Genomic DNA, 14,183 nt, shown 5'->3' on the forward strand with positions numbered 1-14,183 from the left:
CGACTCCGAACGGCAGATATTTTTTTATGAGGAGCCTTCTCATGGTAGAAATACACTCGGAGGTTTGCCATTGCCTGCCGACGGGCGGCCGCTATTTGAAAAAACTTTTTCTTAATTTTGGCGTTTCACCGAGATTCGAACCTACGTTCTCTCTGTGAATTCCGAATGGTAGTCATGCACCAACCCATTCAGCTACAGCAGCCGAGACTAACTCTTCTAATAGTTTCACAAATGTTAGATAGCCTTACCCAATTTCAGTTTCCACATCCATTCCGTCTCTCTTATCAACTGTCTAATGGCCGGATCCAAGTTGACTGTATACTCGGCTAATTCTTTTTGACATAACAATATTGGCGAATTCAATAAGCAACGAACTTCTTCAGCATAATCATACCAAGCTTTGTGGTAGGTCATCTCATAGTGGCATATTATACCATTCATATAATTATAATAGCGCACCGTACGCTGGGCTTTTTTATGCGCCAATACACACTGCCGATACCTGAGCACTTTCATGGGTTCATCTATCTTTTTGAAAATGGAACGTATCCAAGTGATGCGACCAGCTACTGGTGGCATATTTCTCGCTATAAACGGACTACCACGCTCCTCGTTGTACCTATCGAATGTATACAGGAATACAATAGAGATATACATATGTCGAGTGCCAGCGATACGTACACATCTTTTAAGAGAAACATTTCCTTTTCCAGCATCTCGGCAACTTCTAAGTAACGTCTATCCAAGCATAAACATTCTAAGCCCAAACGCTCAAAACGTTGTAGTATCAATATTACCGATTCGGCGATGGGTACATCAGCAATCTGTTGTTTCACGAATTGTTGCATACCTACTTCTGCTTGTTCGACCTCCTTGACAAAAGCTTCATAGTCTTTATCGAACAAGTCTATGCGGTAATCAAGTGGATCGTACGGTTTCGAAGTGATCGTACTTCTCGCGCCCTTAATTTGTGCATTAAACTTCTCCATGCCACTGATATTGATAATGTCCAGCACCGCATAGGTAATTTCTGTATTAAATATATCTCTGATCTACGGAAGTATATTACATAATATGAAGTTATATGGAATTCCTAAAAAACCTGTACTATTGCACTCACCTTCTCAAGGCGGGCTTGAAACTTTTCCAAATAAGTAAATATGTAAACCTTGGACACAATCCAGGGTTTTTCATTTGCAAGTGCCATGTCTTCAACAGTTTGTACATAAATTTTCTTATAGAATTCCATTATCTCATTGCATCTATTTATTTTCGTTATTACGCTATTTGGAGGTATATTCCATATCACCTTGCGGTTGGTATCGGTAAGATAGCGACGACTAGTCAAAGTTATTTGATTCGAGATTTTTACAAAAAGACCAGTGACATTACTCGGCGTATTAAAGTAATGAGCTGTTTTCGATACGTTACGAATTGCCACCATCAGACCTGGCAGACTGCTAATGATTTGTTCTGGGGAAGACCTGCCAAAAAATAAACATAATTGAAACTCACAAGCAATGATTTCAATAATTATTTATATATATACCTGTACAAAGGATCCCAGAACTTCTGTAATGATGATATGTACCGCACATTATCCTTGGCTTCATTTTGCACTAAAGTCACCTGGTTGTCGATTTCCGCCCATTTCTGTGTAAAAGGTGGCAACATAGCAGTAAAAGTATTTTGTTTTTGTGGATATAAAGAAATGTATTCCTGATTCACCTTCAATAACTTCGAAGATCGTGACAATACCAAGCACTTCTTGTGATTGTTAAAGGCAGGGGATGAGACAAATTCCATAATAGAGGTATAACGCGCCAATTGGCGCCGCCAGTTGACCAGCATTTGTAATGGGCCAACATCGGGCGGATCGCGTAGTATCCGTTTTCCTTCTACCAAAATTCCTTGGATTTGTCGCAACCATTGTGCAAAATAGCGCTCAACTAACCGTACACGACCTATATCCTTAGCACTTGCTTTGATTTGAAATTTAACCAAAAGGAAACCCTTATATAGCTCATGAGAAACCTCAAAACGTACGCGTGTCGATACGGTCTCCTCCGAAGCTTGTAAAAACATATTATACATGTTGAGTATGTGAAAAAATTTGCGCTTTTGCTCTGGCTCGGCAACACCAAAATCCGTTAAAACGTCCAATGAGGCGGTTAAAACTCGTTGCATAAACTCTTTTACGACATATAAGCAATTGCCGTCATCGGCAACCCAACGAAAAATCGCTACATCATCAGAAACAGTGCGATTTTCTATGCTTTTGTTGTTATTGTTTCGATACACAATCACCCAAGGACCATTCATCTGGACCAAATCACTTTTTAGACAAACCGCTCGCTTCACATCGGCATATTTATGTTTCTCATGAAACCGGCCCGATTCGGGTGGATAACCCTTCATAGTATTATAGGTAATCATACATGCGCGTGGCCCTTTCTCTTCAAATATACCATTGAGTAGATCAATAAATGCCTGATCATCGACCAAACCCATGATTAATTCGTCCATATCTATGTTCAATAAATCGGCAGCGACTTCGATGATGTAACGCTGATTGGCTCCCAAAGAAGAGATGCGTTGTTGCCGGTATTCCTTAAGCATTTGCATTCGCTTGCGTTCGATCTCTTCTCTGTCATGGTCACTAACGCTAAGTCGGCGCGCTGTGCGCTGCTGAATGGTGCGCGAAACGCCAAAAAATCTACGCAAACGGAAAAGATTTTTCTCGCCTGTATCCATCGTTATGACGAGCTCACTTCGATACTGTTTGCAAATACTATGCTGATATTAAATAATTCAATAGAAATATCAAAAGAAAAATTTTCGTCGGATCCGTAGAAAAATTATTTTTCAAATAATTTTCTTCATTTGACGTGAACTTTACGCGAATTACCCAGCCCGAGTAGAAAGTCTACACAAAAAAGTGAAATCTTTTGTGATACAAAGATGTGAGGTTTTTTTACCGAATTAGTTGTGGGTTTTGATCATGATTCAATTATATCTCTATATAGAGATCTATAATTATAGATATAATTGAATCATGGGTTTTGATAAATGTCTTATGACAAAAAGATTCAAAAATCACAGAGAATTCGCGCCTTGGCTTTCGTTTCAATTCGGTTTCTGCTATGATACATAGGAGGTATACAGCAAAACAAATATTTCCCAATGTCAGACTAATAGCACTCGTCGCTAGTGCCTTTTAATTGTAATACTACAATTTATAGTTATTTTACTAGTACATAAATACATAAATAAATACCTTTCCGAAATGTGTACGAGTATTTCCGTATGAATTTAACTGATTGAACCTGAACTGACATCTTGTCACGCGGTCCGGGTATCCAGGCTGAGCTAATACACAGCTTCTATTCTAACTACTCTTAATCCACATTGACATCGTCGGTTCCAGTTCTTTTCGGATACCAGTTAAGATTTGTTCTGCCTCAAAAATATGTTTCCTGTTAAAAGCAATGATCATTCGAATCGGAAAAATGTTTTGCTTTGTGAGAGCGCGGCAAAAAGCTTGGGCGTGAAGAGCTCTTGTTTACAGTTTTATTTAATAGAATTCTATGGCTCTGTGCAGGGATTAGCCTCTTACCGCTATTGAGAAAAGCCTCCTTGTTGTTTCCAATCATAAAGCATGCCTATAAATAATTTCATAATTTTAAATTTATTATGCCGGAAGGCACTGTTTATCACCAAATAAGTAAGCCAAGGGTGAATTAAATCTTGTTGTTGTTGTTGTAGCACCATAAAAACTCCCAATACATGCACGGGAAATGCTGCTGGAGTAAGAGTCATTGGCTGGACATAAATCCGGGTCGTTCCGGTAACGTAGAACCGACTGCCGTGGCGACGGCAGAAATGCACTCCGATGCCTTTGCCTGCCGAGGGGCGACCGCTATTAGAAAAAACTTGTTCTATCATTTGGTGTTTCATGCATGGAAACTCGAACCTGCTCACTTTCGAATGATAATCGCGCACCACCCAATCGACTACGACGGCCGCCCTTTGTGAAACAACATCAACGCGCACGCCACAAATAGGAGGAGGAGCTCGGCCAAACACCCAGCAATACACCCTTTCAAATTATATATATATATATATATATATACATATATAAGTATGATAAAGACGACTACTTAGTCCTAAGCAAATCCACTAAATCTGCATTGGAAACCGTCGCATGTACATCAGAGAACGAGGAATATACATATGTACCTTAGAAATACCCTTACTCATGTTTTTACCAAATCGCGTTTTTCACGGATTTTGATACATAACTTCTAAATACACCTTCTCTAAAAATTACATTCAGTTGTTTCCTTCTCCTGTAAAGAAGAATAAAGAGTATTTCAAGAGAGACGCCTAGATATCAGTAGTAAATAATTCCTAGACGGTATCTTTTTTCGTAATCTTTGACATTGGTCAAGTAGACAGATGTACAATTTCACAAGATAGAAGAACGCGTTAAAATTATTGAAACTTATTATGAAAATTAGAAATTATCTCTCAACCTCTTTGGATTTGGACCTTTCTGAGGCTAAGCAGGTATTTCAAATGCAATTCAAAAATTACTTTCTATTCAAGCAATCAAAATAATATTTACTTTATAAATATTTGTTATTTTACTTGCATATTTATTAATTTCGGTAAAATTCAATTGTAACTTGTATGTATTATTAGCAATTTAATGGTTTCTTACGTTGACAATATAATTGTACAATACTACACTTTTTAATTGTAAAATTTACAGTTTAGTTTTTAATTAACATTTTAAATGTCTGTTCTGAATTTTTTTAGATCTTAGAGAATAAATAAATGAAAATGGGCGATCTTTAAGAACAACATATCGCAAAATTCGTGAATTTTTTTTATGGAAATAATCGTGCAAACGAGTCGACAATTCAAATGTTGTTGAAAAAATTTGAAGAAACTAGTTCTGTCGAGGGTAGAAAAAGGACTATCAGACCAAAAACCGTACGTTCTGAAAAGCCTCCAACATCGATACCTCGACTTTTTCCGCAATAAGTAATTCATGAATCGATTGTTGGCGGATTTTACCTGTAGAAGTGCTCATGCTGGATATTTAAATGATGCCATATTTCGCATATAGTGGTTAAGAGGCGTATTTTGAACAAAAATAGTGAAACCTGAAAGAATCTACATTTTTACATGTTTTATTTTAAAACATCTAGGCGTGTCTTTTGAAAGACCATTTATGTAATTTAAAATGTTTCGAATAAATTATCTTTTTTCACATCAAAACATTCTGAAGTAAATTTCATATCTTCTGAAGTACATTTTACGCTCTTTGATGCACATGTAACACTTGCTAAAGTTCGTCACACACTTTTCGAATTATATAGGGTGTTTTTTTAAAAGCTTGAGAACTTAAAATGTTAATGCAAAACAGAAATATTGTTGAAATGAATTTTTTTAATATAATTTCATGGCATTTATTTTCAGAATATGACATCCGGCATATGTCCACCCAATTGTGATCTACTTTTACCAATAAATTTGAATAATAAATCTAAATGAGCCCAATCAGCGAAAATGCGACGCAAACGATAGTCATTTAGCTTCAATTCTTGCACGAGCTTATTTTATAGGCACGTAAGCCAAGATCCTTACATAAAATTTTCCATGTAGTCGAAGGACAAAGGCCAACGAGTTGAGAACGACGACGAATTGACATTTCGGCGTCTTCTTCAACACGTCGCTCTATGAACTTCGCGAAGATTTTTTTTTTCCTTTCAAAGTAAATTTCCTCAGTTGCGTTGTTCTGACGTTAAGCGATTCATGATGACTTGCCCAACGTTACTGAACAGAAATGTAAACACAGTTTGCCATTCTCAGCTTTCAAATCGTAATTATCGATATCGATAATGAGAACTATCGAAACCTAAACTAAAAAATAGGATGTTTTTTATTTTATTTAACGGTTTCTAAAATAGAAATTGTATTGTAATTGTCGAATAGCGGTCGCCCCTCGGCAGGCAATGGCTAACCTCCAAGTGTACTTCTGTCATGATAAAGCTCCTCATAAAAAATAAATTTGCCGTTCGGAGTCGGCTTAAAGCTGTAGGTCCCTCCATTTGTGGAAGTGTAAGTGCCAATTATTTACTTTATTTTTTTAAATAGAAATTCCCTGTTCTGAAGTACATTGTATGCTTGTTGAATTTTAGGTGTCCTATTGCACATTTTTTATAAAAATTCAAATTTGCATTTTTTTATTATTTTTCAAAACGGCATTTTTATTCAAATATTTACTGTTCTATTTGATAAAATCTACACAATAAATTCAATAAACAAAAAATATAATATGTAGTTTTAATAATAGCAAAGGTTTAAAGATAAACATTACAGACATGTATTCTTCAACAATTAATAGATTATGTATGTATTTATGTATGTATGTATGTATATTTGCTTGTATTAGTTTTTTCTCACTACCACTAAAGAACGTGTTTTTTATATTTTATTCTTTTTTAAATATATTATTATTTCTTGTCCTTTTCATTTCCTTTTTTATTTTATTTTACTATACATACAAACGTTAGCTTCATTATATAACTTTGTTTTTCACGCTTTTAAGTTATATTTAGCTGCTAACTGCTCAGTTAAAAGTGAGAACGCGTACAAAGTGCAAATTATTTGCAATTTAAGTAAACCAAAAAAAGAAGGCTTGAGAGTTCAGGCATATCTTAGATTGCTAGATATTCTGTGCAGAAGTAATGAATAATGGGTTAACGCATATCATAAGAGAGTTAATTTGGGTAAGTAATAACATTTCAAGTGAGTTGCTCATAAAAATATTGAATTTAAAAATTTAGCTGCATAAATCTAGTAAAATAAGCCGGAAGCAAAAGAAACTATTGGAATCAGGAGATTCGTTAGTAGCTACTCTAGGATAACTGTTTCTTCAAAAAGCTACTAATAACCAAATTTTCCAATTTCAACTTGTTATATTCCTTGTTTTTACACTAGTAAGCTAACCTAAAAAACTGGTCAATTGATCTCGTTGATCATTAAACAATGTAACAGAACAGCAAATGTCCCACCTGCAAGTCATCTATGCACGCTTTATTGCATTTACTTTATATGTGTCACTCAACGTTAGATAAGTCTACTCTAAATCGATTAATCTTTAAATTGCTTGCAAATCGGATATAAAGTAATTAACGCATTAGAAAAAAATTAAAGTTAAATATCAAGTACTAATCTATAATCTCGCTGTGAGCTTCGACGCTATGAACAAATGTCATATATATAGGTATGGTGTATCTACGTACATGGATGCTAATGTACGCATATACATATGTGACAATCTTTATTAATATTAACAAATGAAGTATGGTCGTTTTTATTAATTTTATGAAAATGTGTATATTTTATACACATTACTAAAACAGTGCAGTGAAAATCTTCCAAACATGCAAAATATTTATATGTACAATGTTACAGTTTAAAAATTGGCTGCGGTTGGTATTTTTACTACGTTCACTGACCTCACCTTTCACCGCTTTTGTTGAAGTACAACTACAACCTAAACATATCTACTATTTACATCTTAGAGAAAATTTTTTTCTTTTTTTGTATTTTTACCACTGGTACTTATATAAATTGCATAAGGTCTTCGTCGTGGGTGCGCATAAAAAAACATGTGAGTACTTAAGATAAACTAGATTACTTAAGCTAAAAATTCACAAAAACAAATACAATAATTTATTAAAAAAAAAAATATTTTTAAAACTTTTCTTCAAACGAAAACTGTAAATTATTTATAAACTATAATCCAACCTACTTGAGTTAGTAGTATTTTTAAAATATCTTGCTAATGCATTTTTACTTGTTTACAGCCCTTACATACTTTTACTAAACCGGTTGTTTATTAATAGACAATCTTTTTATACTTTACTTCATCTTCTGGTGTAATCCTATGTTGTCCCTATTAACCTCTATCAGTTTGCTAGTTTTACATTTCATTGTTTGTTTGAAATATTATTACGTTTAAATTAAATAAATTTAGCATTCTTTTCCTGCGGTTGCTTCTCATTCCATTGCTAGATATATTTATGGCTGCCACTTGTAATCTAACGAAAACTTCACCCAATTATTCTAAGCCCGCTACGTTCTTGCTATTGATAACGGTTAGTGGAGCGGGTTTTACTGCACCAACATTTATCGTCGACGGAGAACTTCCGCTAACGCCCTTCGACGTGTCAGACTCCACCAGGACTTCATCTTCCATCGCATCGTCTGAGTCTGCCATAGGCGCAGTGGCAAGCGTAGCCGTTGTCTTCAGCGCTGCGCCGTCATTGTCGTCCAGTACGATTACCTCATTTTCAACCAATTGCCTTTTCGTAGCTTTTACAGAAATATTATCTACATCATTTACGTCAATTTTTTCATGCATTTGCGCAGCATGGGTTACATGAGAACTTTCATCTTCTATATATTCAATTGCAGTGTTCTCGTCAATATCGGCCACTAGAAAAAAATTAAAGCAAATCGATTTAAAAATGTCTTTAACAACTATTTTGACAAACACCCACCAATAGTCTCATCAAATCCTGCATCTGTGTCACATTCAACGGTAGCCGAATTATTATTACCACTTCCGTTGTTCACATTGGCTGCATTCAATTTTCTCTCATTCTTTTCGCTTTCCATTTGACTACGTCTAAAGAGTTTCTGATTGCCAGCGACGGCTACATTGTCATCGTCATCGTCAATGACTTCTATCGGTTCATCATCGCTATTAGCGGCGGTAGTGATGGTATTGTACGTTTTCTCCAATTGTCCCACTTTTAGCTTCACCGTATCTCGTGGTCTTGGTGGTAACAACTCGCCCTCACTTTCGTTACCGCTAAAGATTGTGTAAGCCTTTTCGGTCATTTCTTGGCCCTCTTCGCCCCCTGTATCCTCTCCTGTTTCACCCTCGTCCATTTCGCCGTCTACCGTCCCCTCGGTTTCAGCACCAGCATCGGTATCGCCCTCTTCCTGCTCCTCCACAATGACATCCTCGAAACTATCATCAATAATAATAGTTTCGCCATCAATCGATTCCTTGTCATGCATTTGTTGCTTATGCGAATCACTCATTGAATTGCATTGTTTACCACCATGACCACTCGACTGTCGACTATAATCTGTACGTGCGGCCGCTTTAGTTGCAGCTGCGACAGCTGTTGCTTGATCTAATTCCATTTCCCAATCGGTAGCACCCAAAATTATTGTGGACGGTTGCTGTTGTTGTTGCTGCTGTTGCTGTTGCTGTGCACTTTCGATGAGCGATGTTGGTAATACTGTTACTGTATCGCCGATATTATTGCCCATTGTTATATTTGTACCATCGCCACTATCCACTATAATCGGCATATTGAGAATATCAACTGGAGTATCTTCGGTAATCATTTGGTTAGGTTCCAAATGCATTTTACTACCACTTCCAGTGGACACTGGGGTAGTTATATTGTACTTGTTGTTGCCATCTATAAAGGTTGCTGTCTTAATTGGGGCACCCGAACCACTCTGTGCTGGCGATGAACCAATTATTACTACATTCGGTTTGGCTGCGTCTGGGTTCTGGGAGCTCTGCTGTACTTTGCTAGCAACAATACCACTACCAACGTTCGCACTTTTTGATAGCGTTATTGTGCCTGATGTTGTGCGTCCACCAACCGACGGCACGAAAACCATATTCATATTGCTTTTATTGCCACTGAGTGTTATGGTATTTGTTGTTGTGCTTGGCTTTGACTGCGAATGGGATTGTGTAGTGGCCGTATGGAAGGGGCTTGTTAAGTTCCCTGGCGAATTGAGTGGCGCTGGTATGATTTGCACTTTCTGTATGGCAATTCGCTGAGGTTGATGTGTCACTGATGTGCCTGCGCCTGCCGCACTACTACTGACCACTGCGTTGGGAAGGATTTTATGTGAGAAAGCGCCTTGCAATTTCCCTTTTGATGCCCCATCCACATTTGCGGATTGTATGAACACTTTTCCGTTTGGAGATTGGCATATTTTTACGCTGGTACGTATGCCTGTCGTCGATATATTTTTTAGCTGATGTTGTAAGAAGGATGAGGATGTGGTCGATTGATGGTGTTGATTCGAATGACTGACAGACGTGACACTTGTCGTAATAGCTGGGGTCAACTTAATATTGCTGATAATTTGTGGCCCAGAATTGGAAGTGTTAAATGTGCCAGAAAGCTGAAAATTTTTATTGAAAAACGGAATCAGAATAGAGCAAAAGAAAAATTTAAATATTATTAATGAATTAATAATGAAAATTTTCTTGCATCAACCCATAACAAAACTTTAAATAAGTCAAAAAGCCACGTTTATTTTTTAACTCTGGCTATCAGACTCTTTTGGTAAACTAAAATTTGTTTTCTTCATTTCAAAGACGAGGGTCGAATTCTTAGTTGATATTAAGTAGAGGTACTGGCATTTAGGCACCACGATTATCTAAAATCTGTTGCCACTATAAGTTCCTACATGCCAAGATTAAAAGCTTAAAATGTAAACATGTTGCTACTTACCTTTCCTGCGCTACCTGAGTTCACACCAATTGTGCCCGTTTTGATAATCTGTGATTTGCGGAAGACTGAAGCACCTGATGTCAATGTTGAAAAGAGTGCACTGCCAGCAGTGCTACTACTTTGATTTGGTGAGAGCAAAAGCGTTGAGCCCATATTTTTTATCATAGCGGTAGTGCCACTCAATGACGCATTTGGATTGTTACCACCAACACCACTTGCGGCACTTACAAGTGTGGCACCATTATTGAGAGTCTCGATTTTCGTAATATTCACAGTGTTACCGGCGTTAACGCCGCCACTAAGTGTAGCCGCGGCGCTACCACTACCAGCCATAGCACCAGTGCCACTTAGCACTATTGGTAACAATTTCGTTGTCAGCACCTTACCTTGCGCCGGTTGTGGTGCTGACTGTAGGGTTGGTGTGGCTATCGTTGCTGTACCCTCATTGGTCATACTGCCACTGTTTGTGCTTTGTATTTGTATGATAGCAGGTGGTGTATGTGTTGGAACAGCAGGCGCCGTTAGTGTATTACTCGAGTTACTGTTACCTTCATTGTTGTTTTCATTGCCATGTGTACCTATACTCGAAGCATTGATTAAAGTAGAGCTTGACAATTTTTTTGTTGTAAGTTTTGTGCCGGGTGGTAAAATAGTTGTGTTAATTGCACGCAGTTTAGTTGCAGCAGCTGATATCTGTGGCAATGTCATGATCTGAGATGTCGATGTGGATTGTATTTGTAATGTGGATGCTGTTGACACAACCGCCGATGCCAGTGGTGTTGCTGCTGAATTTAATGAACCCGGTGGTTGCGGTGGCGGAAGACGATCTTCAAGAATAATCTTTTGCACTGGAGTTGAAATAAGCTGTTTATCGACTTTGTTATGTGGCATTGCCGGAATTGAGACACTCATACCACCACTGGCAACAGGTGATATGACAGTACTTATTTGATGAGCATCAATGCGAGCAGACGCAGCACTCACAGCCAATGGCGAGCTTAACGCCATTGGTGGTGCTATCGCAGTTGGTGAAACTGCGCTCGCCGTCGCCGTCGTCGGAGAAGTTATAACACTTGGCAATTGTAATTTAGTAAGGTTCTTGGTTATATCCTTCTTTGAAGCGGCAATCTGTGGTTGTGCATATCTCTGTTCATTATTCAACTCGTCTGCCCTCTCACCAACCACATGTGGAACATGGCGAACAACCGTTTGCGACTGCAGCTGCTGTTGGGATTGAGCAAGAACTTGTTGCTGCTGTAATATATGTTGCTGCTTTTGTTCTTGAATTTTGGAATTCGATTTACGACCACTTTTAGCTGGTGTCGCCTGGCGCTTACCAGGCGTTAAAGGTGATGTGATGCTAGCGCCTGCTGTCACCGCTGATTTTTTCATGGCCAGTTTTGGCTTTTGCAATTGTTGTTGATTTAAACGGTTCTGTATAGTTTTACTGTTATGATTGTGATATAATTTTCGGATATTGCTCGCGCCGCTGCTAGGTGATGTAGCTTGGGCGCTGTTGGCTGTTATATGATGAAACTGTTTTTGTTGTTGCTGTTTGCTGGGCGATGAATCGCTAACAATGCGTTTCTTGTTAATGCCAGTATGGCTGTCGGATATGTTACGCTTAAGACTTTTCTTGTTACCAACAGGAATATCTGGCATTTTGAACTGATTGGATATAAAATATATACAAAAATAAATTATCTTTATGCAGCTTGAAATAATATTTAAAAACAAATCGCGATAATTATGCACCTTATGATCACTACTATAATTAAAAACGTTAATCAAAGTTTACTTTTTCTAAATACTCTTAAAGCAATACAATTAGTCTGGATAATAAATATTCGATTTTAAAAAAATTAAAGAGTAAGTATTAAGCCTTAGAATGGAAGAAAGTCGGTTTTTTTATTATTATCTCGCAATTCACCAATATATATTTGATGAATAGGATACAATTCAAATCTTTCAGAGTATTTACGATGAAGAACACAAATATATTTTTTTATTCGTTTTATTATACGAAAATACAAATATTTTGTGAAGAACTGAACAAATTTTATTATTGGCAGCTTTTTTTAAGAAACACTTAAAAAATTGGCCCCATATATAAAAAAGATATATTTGCAAATTTAAAAATGAAATTAAAATTAAATAAACGTGTCTGCCCAAATATATGTTTATATATATAAGAGTAAGTGCATTCATTATTTGCATTAACATTTGATCTACTTCTAGTATTTCATAAATTTAGGTCTCTCCTGATCTTCCCATAAAAGCATATGCAAATGCAGACTGTACTTTTTCATTCAACATTATATAATTCCGCCCATTTACACAAACACGCACATATTAACTACTTACAGGATCATCTGTGACTACGTAGACTTCGCGTTTTATTTCCCAAGGTGCAGCACTTTCCTGTCCACTAATTGCATTAACGGTATTGGCATGTTCAGCAGCAGCTTGTGCTGCCGTGTCAGCAGGATAAGGTAGTTTTGCGTTTTCTGATGCTGTCTCTGTGGCCACATTGTTTGCTATTAAGGCGAGTGCTGTTTGTGGCGCGACACGCGGCAACATCGGGTAAGACCGTCGCCCTTCACGCGACCATTCCTGCCAAGTGTTTGGTCCCGAAATTCTGCATACATGAAAAAACGCACAACATACATATGTACGTATAAGCAACATGCAGTAATGATAGGTGTACTACAATTTACACTAAATTTTCGTCTTATTTCGTAACTGCGTGAATGAAATCTTTGAAAACTTACGCTTCTGCTATTGTGCACAATTGTTCATCGTTTGCGACCCGACGCGCTTCCGCGCGATGACGTTCTTGCGAGATGTGAAATATGCCACGCAACTCCTCAAGTAGTTTGGTCTTGTTGTCACTGAGTCCACCCTGAGCGCGAAACACACTAATCACATGCGAATACGACTCCAGCTCTGTAATTAGATGACCCAACAAATCAAATATTTAATACGACTCTCCACTTTTATCACACACAAATAATTAACACAGAAGCTTCTTTTTGGGTATCTGGGGCTGTAATATCTCTGATTGCATTGCTCCTGAATGCCAGTGCTTTTACTACGCTCGTTTTCAACTTTCTTACCAAGTCTTCTCAAAATGCCTCGACACTCATCTCTAGTCATTTGCAACGCTTGCGGCCACATCCTGCACGAATATTATGCACTCAGCGTTTTTGCAAATTCTTTTTAAACTCTCACTCGATTTTGGAAAACAATTTTCTCAAAAGTTTTTGCAAATTGGAGCGAAAAATTCACTACTGCTGCTTCTTCATTCGAGATTGGCAGCCATTAATGTTTATTTGTCAAAAAAAGTCAGTACAGTACAAAAATTCTCAAAAGGGAGATGTCCGGAAACCAGATTATGCGTTGTAGGGTTAATGTGGAAGGTTTGAACTTATTTATATTTTTCAAGTTTATACTTGTTTTTATTAAATAGTATTACAAAAATTCATATTATTTTAATATGATTACAATAAATACCTCTTACATCCCTTGTTGTATGTCTGGCTGAGCTTTTCCAATTTGTGGTGTACGTCTTGATGTTTTTCACAAATTGAGAGACCTACAATTTTATAC

General features: G+C 37.2%; 2 protein-coding genes across 2 annotated transcripts in view; both read right to left on the minus strand.

The window, feature by feature from the left end:
• LOC129246821 (dynein axonemal heavy chain 8) overlaps positions 1–2,869 on the minus strand; it is a 45,143-nt gene extending 42,274 nt beyond the window's left edge. Inside the window, exons 1-5 of the mRNA XM_054885455.1 lie at positions 1,729–2,869; positions 1,550–1,653; positions 1,121–1,484; positions 682–1,052; positions 249–619 (exon numbers count right to left, since the gene is read on the minus strand). Of these exons, the coding sequence (XP_054741430.1) occupies positions 249–619; positions 682–1,052; positions 1,121–1,484; positions 1,550–1,653; positions 1,729–2,754 (2,236 nt within the window). The 5' untranslated portion in view covers positions 2,755–2,869. The remainder of the gene's footprint in view (positions 1–248; positions 620–681; positions 1,053–1,120; positions 1,485–1,549; positions 1,654–1,728) is intronic.
• Positions 2,870–6,368: 3,499 nt separating this feature from the next.
• LOC129246895 (BRCA2-interacting transcriptional repressor EMSY) lies at positions 6,369–13,879 on the minus strand. Its single transcript, XM_054885609.1, has 6 exons — positions 13,691–13,879; positions 13,346–13,520; positions 12,939–13,212; positions 10,575–12,242; positions 8,580–10,242; positions 6,369–8,514 (listed from the first exon to the last, which is right to left on the minus strand). Exons 1-6 carry the CDS (start codon positions 13,749–13,751, stop codon positions 8,138–8,140), a joined length of 4,218 nt encoding a protein of 1,405 aa, XP_054741584.1. The 5' UTR covers positions 13,752–13,879; the 3' UTR covers positions 6,369–8,137.
• Between the last annotated feature and the right edge of the window lie 304 nt (positions 13,880–14,183).

Source organism: Anastrepha obliqua, chromosome 5, assembly GCF_027943255.1.
Source record: "Anastrepha obliqua isolate idAnaObli1 chromosome 5, idAnaObli1_1.0, whole genome shotgun sequence".
NCBI lineage: Eukaryota > Metazoa > Arthropoda > Insecta > Diptera > Tephritidae > Anastrepha > Anastrepha obliqua.